The following is a 17,974-nucleotide window of genomic DNA, read 5'->3' on the forward strand; positions in this document are numbered from 1 at the left end:
ACTAGTGGATCTGGCAACAGCTGTTGATGTCAGGAAATATTTTAAAGATCATTAAAGTCCACAGCGGAACAGGATCAGTCCCACCGAAGCCCAAAGGAGTGTTCGGTTGAAAATGAAGATCAATGCCGAGAAATGACCAACTGTTGTTGCAGGACAGCCTGAAAACCAGCAAAGAACTTCAGAGGGACCTAGAAATTGTAGGGTCTGTTGTTGATCCCTCTACACTGTGACATGGGCTTCTTGAAGTTTCACTAAACAAGACCACCAAAACAACAGCTAATTTTCTTCGAAGAAAAAAGCCATATCATTGGCAAGACTACACAAACTCTGGAATACTAATGATTGCAAAACATCTTACTGATGAAATTCTCTTTTCCATTGAAGACTATGCCAAAATTTGGCCAAAAATAAAACCAAAGAACTAGGCGTTTTCTTCAGACTGTGTTTTGTATTGTTGTTGTCTTAAACTTCTAGTACTCCTTGGAATTCCTGTCCCCATTGAATGATGAACTCTGATAAATAGGTTGATATACTGAGAAGCATAATTGTTTTAGAATTACAGGAATTCTGAAGGAAATTAACTGCTTTCACATGACATTTAACCATTCCACACATCATGAAAGGTGAAGAAATTCACCCAAGATTGTGATAAGAATGCTTTAAAGGTCTTGGAAATTGTCTGGTTTCGCTTCATTGAAAACCTGTGGGTGATAATCAAGACTAGAAAGTACTTGGAAAAAATAGGCAGTTCTTCAGAGGTATACTTTTAAAAGTGTATGTGTGTGTGTGTTATGAAGAATTAAAGAATATATGCCAAAATCTTTAACTTAATGCCAAATCATGTGTAAAATAAGTGATTACTGTAAAAGGGAGGCATATTGTACTTTTTAGAATTTTAAAAGTTCCAAGTTTTGTTGTATGTCAGTTAATTTAATTTTGTCTTTAGTAATTTTCATGAAAACCACTGTACCTATGAAAATAGTTCCTATTGAAAAAAATTATTAGGAAAAATTGAAAGCACTCTGGTAGAAATTAGTTTAAGACTAACATTTTTAAAGTACAGTGAACTCAACATCAATATATGATCAGAATGTTAACGGTCATAACATAAAAAAACTAAATGAGTCAGATGAAATATCTTTCATAGCTATAGCTAAGAGTTAAATTATTTTTTAAACTGTTTTTGTATCCTTTATTTTATTTACTTATTTATTTTGGTGAGGCAATCGGGGGTTAAGTGACTTGCCCAGGGTCCCACAGCTAGGACGTATTATGTGTCAGAGGCCGGATTTGATCCACTGTGCCCATCTACCTGCCCCATGTATCCTTTATTTTTAAATCACCTTCACATCGCTTCCTCATTCCTATTCACAAAAAGACACCTCTCTTAACAAAGATTAAAAGAGAAATGGGGCAGGGAGGGGGAAGTTCAGCAAAATCAACTGACTCCTTAACCTTGTTTGACATATAGAAATGCTAATCAATCAACCAATGGGCATTTGTAAGTTCCAAGCACTGCAGAAAGTTGTTTGTTTGTTTTTTTAATCATCGGCGTTTGTATAGTCTTGCCAGTGATACAGATTTTTTCTTCGTGGCAAGTTAGCATTTTCTTAACTTTTATTTGTGGCAAAGCTTGACCATCAGTTATATAATCTTCAGGTTTTTTTCTTTCCATTTACAGTGTCGTAGTCATCAAATATATTGTTTTCTAGGATCTACTTATTTCACACTGCATCAGTTCATGCATGTCTTTCCAGCATCTCCAAACTCTGACTTTCATCATTTCTTATAGCACAATGATATTTGTTCAGCAATTCCCCAGTGATGGCCCTACATTTTGTCTCTCATTCTTTGCAAAAATGAAAAGGTGTTGTTACAAATAGCTTTGTCCAATTGAATCCTTTCTGGGAGGTGAACCATTTTTTCTTTTAGGCAGTTGGGGTTAAATGACTTACCCAGGGTCACATAGCTAGTAAATGTCAAGTGTTTGGTCTGAGGACAGATTTGAACTCAGGTCCTCCTGACTTAAAGGCCAGTGCTCTATCCACTGCGCCACCTAGATGCCCCTGGGAGGTGAATCCTTAAGGGACGCAGATGAAAATAGATAATTTTGATTACTTTTTCTAAAGCATTACACCCATAGATCTGTGCTCTCATTGTTTGTTGAGTTCTCTCCAATAACTTGAATCACAAGCTTTCCATGCCTGCTCATGTTGTGTGACATTTATCCATGTTTATCCAAAAATTTGCTATAGGGGTTCACCCCATATGCCAAAGACCTTTATCTCTTTCTTCTGTTGAGAGCTCTCTGGCTATCCACCTGTCAACCTGGTTTTTTTTTTTGTAATTTTGATTGCTTAAAATTGAAACTTTTTTTAAAAAATAATGCAACTGGGATAAGGACAAGTAAATTGTTGACTGGGAAAAAATTTAGTTATAACATATCTCTGATATTGGAGCTATATAGTCAGCTAACAGAAATATATTGCTGAAAGCCATCCCCCAGGTGATAAAGGATCAAAGAATAGAAACAGCTTTCAAAAGAAGAATTACAAACTATTAACAAACAGGTATGAAAGAATATTTCAAATTACTCATAATAATAAGAAAGTAAATCAAAATAACTGAAGTTTTAACTTACACATAATATGTCATTATACCAAAGATGACAAAATATCGATTAATCAGAAAAATACTCATATTAATCTACTATTGGTCTAGAGGAAAGTTGTCTAACCATTCCAAAGGTCATTTGGAATTAGCTCAGATATTTATAAAAATGACCATAGTAGAGTAGGCATATGCTACACAAGAGTATTTCAATAAAAGAAAAGCCTCACATGCACAGAAAGATTAATAGCAACAGCGCTTTCTTATTCTAACAATGGTCCATGAATGTAAAGAGTGTTACTGTGCTTTAAAAAAATGATTAGAGAAAGAGAAATGAGAAGCCTTACATGAAGTGATACAAAGTGACATAAGCAGAATCAGGATAACAATAAACATACATACATGAATGTAACTGTGAGAGTATAATAAGCAAGCTTGGTTCCAAAGAGGAGATAAGAGAAAGCACTTTCTTTCCTTCTTTCACAGGTTGGGGAGGGGGGGAGGGGAAATGTCTATGGGAATGGAACATTATGGATAATATCATGATTTTTGATATATTCATTAGTTTCACTGAACTGTTTCTCTGTCTTTCCTCTCTCTCTTCCTCCTTCCTCCTCCTCCTCCTCCTCCTCCTCCTCCTCCTCCTCCTCCTCCCTCTAATAATAAGGGATCGCTCCTTTGGGAAGCCAACAGGTGGGGTAAGCATTGGCAAAGTACAGATGATGTAAAAACAGACAATAGCAATACAATGCCTTTTATAAAAATTAATTAAAAAATCAGAGACAGATTTTTATTTATGGGAAGCAGGTTATCCTGGTATTCACCAAACTGAATTGATATGCCTGATTCTGATTAATGGACAAGACGAAGTCTTGGAAGCCCAAATATTCAGAAATATAAAACCTGTCTCAAACACTACATAGGGTAACCAAAGCAAGAGTAGACTTCGCGTTTTCACAGCATTCAAAGGACTGTTGTAATACACCATTGCATAACAGTATTTCAACTTCAGTCATCTGACAGTAAAGACAGTCATTTGATGATTGTCCTGGTTTTCTATACAAGCCCTGTACAAGATCATCCTTTCAGTTCTGCTTTAGTATGGAGTCATTATTCCATGTGTTCAAATCCACTCCCCTTCCACCCTTCCCTACCTCTGTTGCAGGTACCACTAATCCTAATCATCCAGGTTTAAAGTCTTGGAGTTATCCTTAATTCCTCACTCTCCCTCATCCAGTATATCTATTCAGGTGCCAAATTATATTGTTTCTACCTGTATCTGTCTTTCACGTCTGTCCCTTTTTCTATGCTCTATGATTACCACCCTAGTGCAGACCCTCAACCACTTCTCAACAGAGCTGTTGCAGCAGTCTCCTTCCTAATAGGGCTACCTAATTCCTGCCCTCCTCCTCAGTTTCTCTTCCTGATAGCTGCCACAGTCATTCTCCTTAAGTTCATGTCTGACTACGTCAGTCCGCTATTCATTAAGCGTTAGTGACTTCCCCTTGCTTCTCAGGTCACATACGCACTGCTTGCTCTGCTTAGCTTTTAAAAAGTTTTCATTAAGATTATTTGTTTTTATGTCACTGTAATTTCCCCCAGTATCCTCCTTCCCCCTCCCAGAGAGCCATCACATGTAACAATATTTGTAAGGGGAAAAACATGAGGTAGGGGTAGGGGAAGAAAAATCAGCACAACTCATCAAGCCATCATAAAAAATCCTAAAAATGTGTTCAACAGATTATATTCGTGGACCTCCTCCACCTCTGCAAAGGGATTCAGTGGGAGTGTCTTCTGTAGTTCTTATTTTGAGCCATTCCTGGTAAAGTGTGACAGATTTTGGTGGGGGAGGGGCTAATTTTTCCACTTAAACATTGTTATTGTCATTTTGTATGCTGCTTCTGTGGCTCTGCCTTCACTCGGCATCAGTTCATGCAGTTCTTTCCATGCTTCTTTGTATTTTTCACATTGGCCATTTCTTACGGCACATTAATTATTCCATTGCATTCATGTGCCACGGTTTTTTTTAACTATTCCTCAATAAATGGGCATCTGCTCTGTTAATTTGTTTCTTTCTTCTTCTTCTTCTTCTTTTTCTTCTCATATTTTATAATACTAAGATCACATATTCACTTAGAATGCATTGTAGAATGTGACATATCAGTCTAAGTCAATTTTATAATTTTTATCAAATAGTGAGCTTTCCTAAGTAATTCATGTTTTCTAGTTTGTAGAATGTTAGATTGTTGAATTCCATTATTCTCCTTTGTCTAGTCTATTTTATTAATCTTCCTCTTTATTTTTTTAATCAATACCAGTTGGTTTGATGACTCCTGCTTTATAATATTATTTGAAGTCTAGAGGTGCTTTTCCCCTTTCACCCTACCTCTTCTCATTATTTTCCTTGATATTCTAGGTCTTTTATGCTTCCAAATGAATTTTATTAATTTATCAAGTTCTATAAATTATCCATTTCTAAAGTTTTCTATAGCATTAAAACTGTAAATTCACTTTAGTAGCAATGTCATTTTTATTATATTGGCATGACCCAACCACAAACACTTAATGTTTTTTCCATCTATTTAAATTGTCCTTTCTTTCTCTAGAGAGTAATTTATAATTGAGAACTTACAAGTATTTTGTGTTTTGGGCAGATTGATCCCCAGATACTTTATTTATTTTGTATATTTTAAAATACATTTTATTGCTATCTTTTGTTTTTTCCTAATCTGTATTTTCCAGTACATATGTCCCCTCATTGGCATATATAGTATTTTGTAGTTATTTGGATTGGAATTTTCATTTCTGTTATTGCTTCTTAGATTGTGCTATTTTTGTAAAAATGCTGTTGATTTTTAAAATATACCTATTGTAATATTTCCATCTATAGAATGTCTTACTTTACCCCATGGGAACAGACTTCAGTGGAACCCTCTCTTACACCCATTCTCCTGTAGGTCTTCTTCCTGAGAAGTCACAAAAGTAATTTTCCCTTTCATTTTTAATCCTTGTCTTGATTATGGTATATCACACATTCCCTTCTATTTCTTTCCTTCCCTCTACCCTTTTATGTGCCTTCCCATTTTACAAAAACATCCCAACATCGATTCTCCCATGACCAAGTATTGGAAGGTTTAGTCCGTGATGTTTCAAACCTGTTTCTCCACTATTACTTCTTCTATTTCATTTTTGCCTTCATCTTTGTGAAAGGGTGGAAATGCTTTCATACTTAACTCAATAGACGTCTTTCTCTTTTTTGTTTTTTGCTTTCCCTTTTTACTTCCTCTGGGGTAATTGATTTCATCATCAGATGCTGTGTTTATTTACTCTTCTTGTGTTTTTGTTGTCTTGGGTGTTTGTAAGGAAAATAATTTGTCTGGCTTTCTTTCTAGGAATGCTTCAAAAGCCTCTTTTAAATTTAACTCTTTGCTTTTAGTTACTCATTATTCTCTCCTGTGGTGTTATTTAGGTCCTGCATAGTCTGGAGTGTTTTTGAATTTCCTTTCCTTTATATTTGAAAGTCTTTCTCCTGGTCACTTACGGAATTTGTTGTTTACATTAAGAATTGTTCAGATTTAGCTATGTCTCTTGGAGTTTGCAGCATAGGTTGTAGTATAGGCTTTTTCTTTTCTGGAAGCAATCTGTGTGTGTGTGTGTGTGTGTGTGTGTGTGTGTGTGTGTATTTTGTCTTTTGTGTTTAGAAATTCTGAATAATTTTCTCATTTTGTTTCTTGCATCATAATGGTTGGGTTTTTTGACTTTTTATGTTCTTCTGGGAGACCAGTGATCAACATATGTTGCTTGTATGGACATCATTTTTTCTTTAACGTTACTGATTTTTACTTTACTCTTTTGAGATTGTCCTCAGTTTTTCTGTATTGCATTTCCAATCAGCTCTTTTTTTTTCCTTTAGTGATATGTGCCACTATGGATTTAAGGTTTTCCATTCGGCTGATTATTTTTTTTCTGTGCATGCCAAAAATTTTGCTTTTGTCATTCTTATTTCTCTTTTAAACCATTCAGAAACATCTTGCTGTAGTTCCAGGCTCACTTGGGAATCCCCAAGGTTCTATGCCTCATAGAGGTTGAATCATTTTTGGTATTTGTTTTACAGTATTTAATCTTTGGCTATCTGGATTTGTTTAGCTGAAGTTGAAGCTATATTCTCTTCTCAGGTTTTTAGCTGGGTTTTCTTCCTCCCAAGATATTTGGTCATTTTAGTCTTTTTTCCTTCTGTTCCCCTATCATTCATGCTCTGAATCCTTTCCCATTAGTGAAGGTTTCCCTGAAAGCTTTGTCAGACTCCTCCACTTCTGCAGAGTTCCCAGTTTGCCACCTTCCATCTCTAGCCCAGGTGACTTGGGAGGGGACACAAGAAGGTGCTCGTCCTTTCAAGAGGAGTTCCACACGGGCTGACCCCTGCTCTAGTTCCCTCCCTTTATCAGCACTCTGGCTGATCTGTTGCAACACAGTTTTTTGGCCCTGTGGCCAGACCCACTTTGTTTGTCCATACCCCAATAGACATAGGTGGATGATGTTGGGGTCCCTGTGAGTCCATCAATTGGCACGTGTAGCCGGGGCCATGTTTGGGAGGGAGCTTATGGGGGAGGGTGCACTATACTAGCACATTACAGGTTAGTGATTAGACTTTCTTGCTTTTAGTTGGTAGCATTTTTGCCTCATTGGGACTTTTGTTCCAGATTGTGGCAATAGCTGAAATGGTTTTTGTTCTTTGCTCCTAACTCCTGTTTTATAGAGATTTGAGAGCTTATGAGTAGTGTAGAAAGTGTCTGGAACTCCATCTTGATAGCCATGTGACCCAAAAGTGCCTTCTTGTGACTTTTAAATCACACTCCAACCCTTCCCAAACTTTTTGGTCCAGCCAGCCTGGCCATCCTGTTGTTCCTTCTGCATCCTCCAGGCCTGCAGAGCACTACCACTTCTCATCCTCTTCTTATAATTCCTCGTTTGCTTCAAGATTCTGCTCCAGTTCTACCCTGACCCCACCCCCTGCCTGCTCCTTCCTTGTTCCTTCAAGTTATCCTGTTCTCCTTGATATGTGTCTTGTCTCCCTTGATATAATATGTATTATATATAATGTAGTGATATATTATATATGGGTTATATAATAGATAATATAATATATTTGATGATGTATATAATATAGTAATATATATTCTACTTGGGTGCAGGGATTACTGATTTCATTTTTTACTTTATATCTTCAGCCCTAAACACAGTGCCTGACACGTAGCATGTGTTTCACAAATGCTTTTTCACTAATCAGTGTCATCTGATATAAAAAATATGCAGTACAAATGGGGAATCTGGATATGCTTCTTGTTAGAATGAGGTGCTGGGTTCATAGCACTGTCTCCTGAATTGTCACATAAACTTAGTACATTCACTTAATACCTGCATGTGTTATGTCTCTTCATGTATGAATTTGTGTATGAAATCTCAAAAATTTGTTGTAAGCATGTGGAGACATCATGGTAGTAATGGGCATTCTGAAATTGGGAACGAATAAAAAACTGCAGTTATGTTTGATTTTGTAAGAATGATGGAGTGGAACGCTTTTGTGTTTCTGTATCAGCATGCTCTGGACCTTCAGCTTGCCGTGGCAAATATCCTGCAATCCCTGGTGCACACAGAAAGAAACCAACAAGTGATGTGTGAAGCAGGGCTGCACGCACGCCTCTTACAAAGATGCAGTGCTGCGCTGGCTGATGAAGACCACTCCCTGCACCCGCCCCTCCAGAGAATGTTTGAAAGGCTTGCTTCTCAGGCACTGGAGCCCATTGTGCTGAGGTCAGTGGCTTTTCTTTTTCAAATTTGAACGGTATTAGTAATGATACCAATTCATTTATTCTGCAGGACAGAAGTTAGTGATAAAGTTATGACCTGGACCTATCATTTCAGTGGTGTGGAGAGCTCCTTCTACTGATACAGGTCAATGCCTGTGTGGAACTTTGAATCACAGAAAGTTTGCCTATATCACCTGTAGCTTAAATGACTTGCCCAAGGTCACACATCCAATATGCTTTGATGTGGGACTTGAACCCAGGTCTTCCTGTCCTTGAGGCCCGTTCTTTGTCTACTATACCAAGCTGCTTCCAGGACCAAAAGGCAATGAAGGGAAATGCTCACCAGTTAAGCCTGGATGCTCATCAGCTCTTGGACATAATTTCATGTTATTTATTCTTCCTTTCCCCAGTTGAACTTACTAATTGTCAGGGCCTCCAAAGCTGAAAAGCCTGCGAGTATGAGCATGCTTGTGGACCACATGTCCATTGTTTGAGGATCAGCCTCATGGACTTTGGAAAGGTTCTTCACCCTGTTTACCAAGTTGATGAGAAAGGCTTTTGTCATAGTGCCTCTTAAAGACTCCTCTGTGGAAGGGTGGCAATTTGTGATGGTGGAGAGGGACGTAGATACACTGAAAAAATTAAACTATTGTTATTGAAGTAATAGGATATCCTAGAATTGGAGCGTTTTTAGAGCAGTATCTGCTTTTTTCATTGAACATAATTTCTTTCTCTTAAAATCCACCTTTTTTCACACAACTTCATACCCAACCATTGCTCTTATTTTTAAGGCTAGATTAAGTGCTATTCACAGACTCATACTTCGGTGTTGGCATTAAATTTTGGTCTCGATTCTTTTATTGTTGTGGTTCCTTGTGTTTTCTTTTTGCTAGCCTAGTACTATTAAAGTTCAAAAATGGCTTAGATTCTTAAAATCTAGCCACTGCTCAGACTCTTAGAATCTAGCCAATACCTCACAGACTGTCAGATTCTCAAGAGTCTGGCTAATAGGGTGGATCTTTAATAAACCTTGTCTTTGGCTGAAAAAAAAAGTTCAAAAATGACATTATACACCTTAGGTGTCTAAATCTGGGCCAACGGAGAAGACTTGTTAGTATTACACAGAAAACAAGTGTAATGGAGGGAGTTGATCAGGACACCCTGATCACATAATTTTACCTCATCGGAATTGATAAAGCTATTACATAATGATCATCATAATCACCATAGCTAGTATTTATATTATGCTTTAAGGTTTGCAGTGTTCTTTGTCTCATTTTATTCATATAACATCCCTGTAGGTTCTATTATCATCCCCCTTTTACAAATGAAGAGACTGAGGCAGGCAGAGGTTTAGTGGCTTGCCCAGAGTCACACAGCTGATAAGTGTCTGAGGCCAGATTTAAACTCCATCTTCCTGACTCCTGGTACGGTATTCTGTGTGCCACCTAGCTGCTTGTTGTAGAAAATAATGTGCAGAGAGAATGATATGATAAGGTCTTGTAATCCAGAGGAGTATCCAAGCTGTGTGACTCCTTTATGAGGTTTGAAGAGCTTCTTCCACTGGGATAGATAGACTCAGTGGGTAGCTAGCCACTGCTCCCTGGGGAGTTTTGTGAGATTCTTTAAAGAGGAGGAATCCAGGGAGGAAGCACCATGATTCTGTGAGATGGTGGGGAGTCCTTAGAAGATGCTACATTGTGGTTCTACTTTCTTAAAATTATATCTGACAAGTCTCAACCAACATCTTTAGCTTTAATAGTGAGCCGGTAGAAACAATTGAAGCAAAAGCATTTACTGAAATGGCCTCATCAGAATAATAGTAACAATTCTCCCTCCCTGCCACCCTTCCCACGTTCTCTCATAAACATACACAGTGCCATAGGAGCAGTGGGTAGACAAGTAGAGTGCAGCAGTGACTGGCACCAGTGGAGGAAATTCAGACCTCCTGCACCACTTGGCCAGATGTCTTGTTATGGTGTCAGGGCATTCGGCTCAGCTTCCTGGGCCTATTCCTGTCTGTGCTTCACCTACCAATAAACAAGGCACTTCTTCACTGACCATGACTATGTTCTTGAGAGCTCTTTCTTGTTTTGATTCATTCCCTAGGGGCAAATGTCTTGCTCCTTGATGGTTTACCAGGAATGCGTCTAATCTTTGAGCCAGCCAGTGACCAGCTGCCCTCTAATTCTATCTAAACTTTACAGTTGGTAAGGGGAGCGCAGTGGAGACACTTCTAGGCAGTCCCTTTAACACCCTAACCCTTCATTATTTTTGTATCATGAGTAATTTTAGTAGAACTAAGCGAGAGGGGAGTCAGTTGATCCAGATGTTGGTCAATTCCCTGTCATTAAATCTTCAGTTAATAATGAAATACTTACTTATCAAACATGTATTTTGTGCCAAGTATTGTGCTAGGCACTAAGAAAGGCAAAAACACTGTCTTCCAACTATATGTGTGTATGTGTTTATTCTTATAACATCCCTTTAGGGATCTCTATCTATCCATACCTGAATGTACATATGTATATGTATATGTGTGAACTGGACAAAGATGCAGCAATGGAAACAGAGAAGGAGCTGTCAGACAGGTAGGAGGGAGAGGAGGGTCCCAGAAACCTAGAGAGGAGATAGATGGTAGTTGATAAAAGTTGAGAAGGATGAAGGTTTAGGAAAGGCCACTGAATTTGGCAATTAGGAGAGTGTTGTTAACTTTGGGGGAGCAATCATAGTTGAATGCTGAGTTTGAAAGCTAGATAGCCAAGGGTTTAGTAGTAAGGGAAAGGTAGGTGAGAGGGCAGGGGCCATGTAGAGAGATTTGCTTGTCTTGGCAGGAAGAAAAGCCACTTCTTTGTGGGAGACAGGAGTAAAGGGGGAGATGTTAGGGCATGACATCCAAGTGATGTCAGATGAGGAAGGCAGAAGATGGAACTGGGAGTGGGGGGAGGCAGGGGGAGTGGGAGGAGAGGCTTGAAGAAGGATGAAGAGATTTATAATGTTGTGGCGAGTTGGGTAGTGAATTAATTACGAAGGTGCAGAAGGTGGTTGTAACAAGGGCCCAGCTGAGATTCCATAACACAGCTTTGTTGTGCATCTACATTTTTGTGCTCCCATCAGTGAAACATAAATAGAAGTGAAGTAGGTCGATGGGGGATGGGGGAGGGGGTTTAATCCAAGATTAATCTTGGATTTGGCAATGGTTATAGTGTCGATCTGGTTCACCAGGGTGTCTAGATAGGGAAGGAAAGACAGTATAGTCAGTAGAGAGGTGTTTGCCTGGGTGAAGTATTAGAGGTCTTGATGAGGGTGAAGAACAGGGTTAGGGGTCATAAGTCATAGAGTCAGATGAAATGACAAAAGATTGTCCCCAGTGTTAATTATTTAAAGGAAAGAAACAAGTAACATATTTTTTGGTTTCTATAGATTCTACAGATTTCTGTAGATTTCTGCAAAGTCAGTGAATCCTCAGAAGAGCTAGCGGGCCATTTGTTAGCCCTGTACAGAGTACAGAAATCCCTATGTAATTTAGACTATTCATTTTGATGCAGTGGGTAGTGTTGGGCCTGAAGTCAGGAAGACTCATCTTCCTGAGTTCACATCTGGCCTCAGATGCTTACTAACTGTCACTTAATCCTATTTGCCTCAGTTTCCTCATCTGTAAAATGAGCTGGAAAAGAAAATAGCAAACCACTTCAGTATCTTGGCCAAGAAAGCCCAAAATGGGGTCATGAAGAGTCAGAGAGGACTGAAATGACAGAGCAACAGTTTTAACAGTAATTGAAAAGGACTTTTCTGTACCCAGCCATGCATGCTAAAAGAAGCACTCTTAATACAATACAATAGAACACAACTTGGATAGGGTCCTATGTAACGCAGCCTTTTCAAAGTACTCTCTTGTTTATAAGCAATATTTTTCCTTTGATTTTATGAGGTTACTTATATGGAAAAGTGATAAATGAAAAACATAAAGGACTGGCAAAACATCTTCTAAAATGAAAGTGAAGTCTTTCTTAAACCTATTTAGAATTAACAACAGATATGAAAAATTCAGAGTAGTAAGCCATTTAGTAGTAGACAGGTAGGTGGCACAATGGGTAGAGCTCTGGGCCTAGAGTCAGGAAGACTTGAATTCAAATTCTGCCTCAGATACTTAATAGTTAAGTGAACCGAGGCAAATCACTTAACCCCTGTCTACCTCAGTTTCCTTAACTGTAAAATGGGGATAATAACATCTACCTCCCAGGGTTGTTGTGAGGATTAAACGAGATACTATTTGTAAAACTCTTAGCACCAGTGACTGACACAAAGCAGACAATAAATAATTGTTTCCTTCTGTCTTTCAGGAAAATTTGTATAAATGCGAATGAACCTATGTAAAGAAAGTGGAACTAAGACAATAGTGTAAACAATGAGTTCATTTATATAAAACAAGAATGAATGCCCTCAGAATTCAGAATAATTTAGTGACTAACATTGATTCTAATGCATTAAGGATAAAGTAGAATTTTCTTTTTGGTAGAGAAGCAGTGAACCACATGTGCAGAATAATGTTTCTATTATCAAACACTGTGCATGTGTCAGTCTATTCTGTGTAACTATTCCTTTTGTTCCAAGAGGCAGTTCTGTAGGGACCAGAATTGTTGGAAAGTAACTGCTACAAAAACAAACATATCAATAAAACTTTAAAAGAGGAAGTGGGAGGCATGGCTGACATAAATTACATTATTTCCATATCGATGTTCTGAATTCTGATTTTTGTTTTTTCCATGGCATTTTCACTAAACTTCCATTTAATTGATTTTCTTTATTAGGGAATTTTTACGTTTGGCAAATCCTTTAAATTGTGGTGCCTGGGATAAAAAACTTTTAAAACAGTATCGCATCCATAAACCCAGTTCATTAAGTTATGAACCAGAGATGAGAGGTAAGTGACATCTGAATTTGCTCTTTTACATTCTGCATATCATTTTTTGATAATTCACCTGGATATGTTGAATGACTGTAGTTGGTAAGTAGGTAAATACTTAAACAGGTCATGTTTGTGGCATTATTGAAATACAAGGAGCTATATATAAATGAGATGTTTCCAGATAATTGGAAAATGGATGTCTCAACAACAAAATACAATTCCACAACACTTGAAATGATGAATCGGCTCAGCTGGCTATTCTCATTGCTGTGATATACTCAGAAACGAGTTTTTGATGTTCTCTGACTTAGACTTTCACCAGTAACATTATGATACCATTGGGTAAACTGATGCAAAAAGCAAATACTTGTGGCAATTTTTTCTGTTACCATTGTCTGCTGGAGTTTCCTACCTGCTCAATAGGAAAAAAACAACTCATTTCTTGGAAATATTTGAGTTGCATTACATGGAAGCCACTTCTGTTAAATTGACTGAGTAGTCATCTTTTCATTGTTTATATTAAAATTTTATTTCCAGGACCATTAGTAATCAGAATGAATTTAAAATGAAATGTGCTACAATTAGTGTTTTAATAATTTTTTAATGGATTGAAATTAATGTAGGTATTAGAGTAGACAGGAATAATATGGTCATGGCAGGAAATCAGGATTCCTTAAGTCTTCCTTTTGTGTTGTGGATATTACTAGCCTCAGCAACTCATAGTGTTTGTGTTCCATAAACTTTGTGATTTAATTGGAAATTGTGGGAGCTCTCAACTGAGATAATATGTGTAAAGTGTATCATAAAGCACTATAATTTTAGCTATTATTATTCTTATTACTGTCTATTTACTAATGTCTGTTACCTGGGGGTTTTTGTTTTATATATATATATTTTAATTCCCTTCCTCCTATCAGAACTGCCATTTATCCAGCACTGTTATTTTATTTAAAAAAATCCTAAAAAGTCCTAAAATATTAAAGATTAGCTTAGAAATATAAACACATATAATCTGATGTTTATGATATTGACACTTTAAGATGTGACTCCTCTGACAATGGATACCATTGGCTTTATGCAAGAATTTTTGAAATTTCAGATTTTTGAACTAATTATATTTCATTTGTAGTATCATAGGAAAATTTATATATCTTTTTTTGCTTTAACAAATATGTGGATAGTTAAATGTTAACAGAAATACTTAAATCTATGTTTTGAATCCCATTAGTTCTAGGAAAAGAAAGCTGTAACCAGGAATAAAATTTCTTGTCCTCTTCTCACTGACAATTTTAGTAAGAATAATAGACCAGGTAATAAAACATTAGGTTTTAGTCATTTTTCAACTCATTTGTCATTCTTATATTTGTAAATCTAATTTTCTCTATCTTCAAAGAGAATCTGTATAAACATGTTTGCAGATTAAGAGCATAATATTTTAGGTACCACAATATCTAATTATAATGTATTAAAACTTAATAGTAAGTTTATATGAACAGATAGTTTTTTAGTGAAGACAATGCTGAAATTGGAGACAGGGCCTGGGTGAAAATCCATCTCACTAGCCGCGTGGCCCTGGGCAAGTCACTTGGCCTTGCTGAAATTTATTTTAAAAAATAAATATTAAGACACAATAAAACCAAAAAAGTAGCTGGAGGGAAGGAGAAAATTGGGATTTCAGAATTTTAAAAAATTAATGTTGGATTTTTTTTTACTTATAATTGGGAAATATTTAATGAAATAAATAAAAATCTATTAAAAAGAAAAAAAAACTCTTTCCTTATAGGTAGTATGGTAACATCTGTTGAAGGATTGGGTTCTGATAATGTATTTAGTTTACATGAAGATAACCACTATCGGATAAGCAAGAGTTTGGTAAAATCTGCAGAAGGAAGCACCGTACCCTTGACTAGGGTAAAGTGTTTAGTCTCAATGACAACCCCACATGATATCAGGCTGCATGGATCATCAGTTACTCCTGCTTTTGTTGAATTTGACACATCACTTGAAGGATTTGGGTAAGTACTTTATTTAAGTTCCATCATCGTTTATAACGTTCTCTAGATATGTGTGTGTCTGCATATATTTATCCATTTAAAAAGAGCATGGCATAGTAATTAGAGTGCTGAACTCTACTGTCATGAAATCATGGAGTCATGAAGGCTTCAAATCCAGCCTCTTATACTTACAAACCATTTAACTTATTTGAGCTTCAGTTTTTCATCTACAAAGAAACGGGGGCCGACATCTAAGATCCTTTCCTGCTATATATCTGTAATCTTCTGACTTGTTTCATGGCCACAGTAGCCATCATCAGAGGCTGGTGATAAGCTTCTCTAAACCTAGGCTGACCCTCAAACAGCAAACACAATTTGTCACCGGAACCCTACTGAAAGCCTTCCCAAGTTTGTAGAATGTGCCAGAACTTACATTTTATTGACCTTTCCCTCCGAACCAGAGTCATTGCCATGCTAAGGCTACAGAATAGGATTTGTCTTAATATTTCAAGGCTTCATAATTTCATCAATTGGAGTCTTCTCTTAAACACTCAGAAAACAAACAAGGCCTCAGTAGTGCAGTGTGTGGTTCTTATGAGTTGTTGTGGCTGAAAATTTTGTAGCTCTGTGTCCCCTCCCTAGTGATAAGCACCTCTAGGCTAGTTCTCAGACAACAGACATATGATATTTTGTTTATATGGCCTTTCAGAAGCCAGGGTCAACTCCATTCCACAGTGTGGCAGGCAGACTGTTTAATTTGGACAATTTCATTATATACAGTTATCTTTAGCTGGGAAATACAAAACCAATGATGAGATAGAAGAGTATGTTTCTGTTTAAAGTATTTGTTTCTTCTCTTTTTATTATTAATAGTTGCCTGTTCCTGCCCAGTTTGGCACCTCATAATGCACCTACAAATAATGCTGCTACAACAGGTCTCGCTGATGGTACTGTAATCAGTGGAATTGGAACTGGTAAATACTACTTAGTTCATTTGGGTTTATGAGATTTTATTTTTTATAATTCCAAACTTTTCCACTGTGTCATCCGTAAATATGTATAAATCTCTCTCTCTTCCCCCTCCCCCAAATATGTATCTCTTCTACCCCATCCAGGTGAAAGATTCTTCCCTCCTCCATCTGGATTAAGTTACTCAAGCTGGTTTTGTATTGAACATTTTAGTTCACCTCCAAATAACCACCCAGTCAGACTTTTGACACTTGTGCGGCGAGCAAATTCTTCTGAGCAACATTATGTGTGCCTTGCCATAGTACTGTCAGCAAAAGACCGGTCCCTAATTGTTTCTACTAAAGAGGAACTACTCCAGAATTATAGTAAGTTTTTTTCTTTTCCTTTGAGTCCTGGGAAAAAAATAAAGTGATTTTGTTAGATCCAACTTTTTTTTTTTTGCAGTTAGGGTTAAGTGACTTGCCCGGGGTCACACAGCTAGTAAGTGTCAAGTGTTTGGTCTAAGGCCAGATTTGAACTCAGGTACTCCTGACTTCAGGGCTGGTGCTGTATCCACTGCACTACCTAGCTGCCCCCTAGATCCAGCTTTTAATCTTTTAGAAAAATAAGGTTGGGTTTCACAAAGTGTCATTAATGTTTTCACAAAGTATCCCATGTTATTAAAGTGTAATCATGAATCATATTAATTAAAGTATCATTAAGACTATATGAAATGGTTCTCTGTTATTTCAACTCATCTCAACAACAACAAAATAGAGAATTGAAGAGAGGGTTATCAGGTATGTATGAATTTAGATTGACTTTGCTTGCTGAGGAGCCACACTTTTTGATGGTGCTTAATGGGGATTACTGGGTAGTAGAAGGAAAATCTTAAAGTGGCATTGGGTAGTAAGGAGTTATTCAAACTACTTCCTCCCCTCCATCTCCCTTACCACAAACACATTGAGCACGTCAGGGCAGGAGGGGTATGAGAGAGGGAAGCCTGGGGAGCAGAGTTATTACGAGAGAATAAGGAAGGAAAAAGTTCAAGATAAAATCTCATTTGTTATCTATGAAGCAGGCATTCCAGACAGCATCGTGGAAGGGCTAGACAGCTTTAGAGTGGGAGACTGGAGGGATTACAATGAGGGGTGTGGAGATAGAAAACAGAGATTTGAACCATGACAACCAGGGGTTCAGAATCACAGGGATGGGTGGGAGTATGTTAATCATTACAAAATGAGTTCAGGTAGGTTATCATTGTCCACAGGTGTGTCCTAGGTGGTAGGCAGCTATGTGGGTTAGAGAGCAGCATAGGGAGTTGAGGGGAAGAGGGTGGCGTAAAGGCTTTCTAAATATGGGAAGGCAAGCCCTGTGAATCACAGAACCAGAATTTAGTAGTTGGAAGGGACTCAGTAGTCATCTACTTGAACTCCTACCTGGAAAACAAATCCCATAATACTACTGTACTATAAGAAATGATGAACTCAGTGATTTTAGAAATACTTGGAAAGACTTGCATGAAGTAATGAAGAGCAAAATGAACAGAACCAATAGAATGTTATATGCCCTAAGAGCTATGTTGTTTTAAGAACGACTTTGAATAAATAAGTTATTTCATCTATTAAAAATACCCAAATTATCTATAAAGGACATATTAATAAAGATGTTATCTGTATCCAGAGAAAGAACTGATAAATAGAAAT

At 37.3% G+C, this 17,974-nt stretch overlaps 1 protein-coding gene across 1 annotated transcript in view; it reads left to right on the top strand.

Annotated features, from left to right (window-relative positions):
* The window catches only part of WDFY3 (WD repeat and FYVE domain containing 3), a 330,461-nt gene that overhangs the window by 174,625 nt on the left and 137,862 nt on the right, over positions 1-17,974 (top strand). The window contains 5 exon segments of the mRNA XM_078148340.1: positions 8,207-8,421; positions 13,229-13,341; positions 15,110-15,341; positions 16,194-16,294; positions 16,436-16,654. Coding sequence (XP_078004466.1) covers positions 8,207-8,421; positions 13,229-13,341; positions 15,110-15,341; positions 16,194-16,294; positions 16,436-16,654 — 880 coding nt within the window.

This window comes from Phascolarctos cinereus, unplaced genomic scaffold (genome assembly GCF_003287225.1).
Source record: "Phascolarctos cinereus isolate Bilbo 61053 unplaced genomic scaffold, phaCin_HiC Scaffold_9;HRSCAF=440, whole genome shotgun sequence".
NCBI lineage: Eukaryota > Metazoa > Chordata > Mammalia > Diprotodontia > Phascolarctidae > Phascolarctos > Phascolarctos cinereus.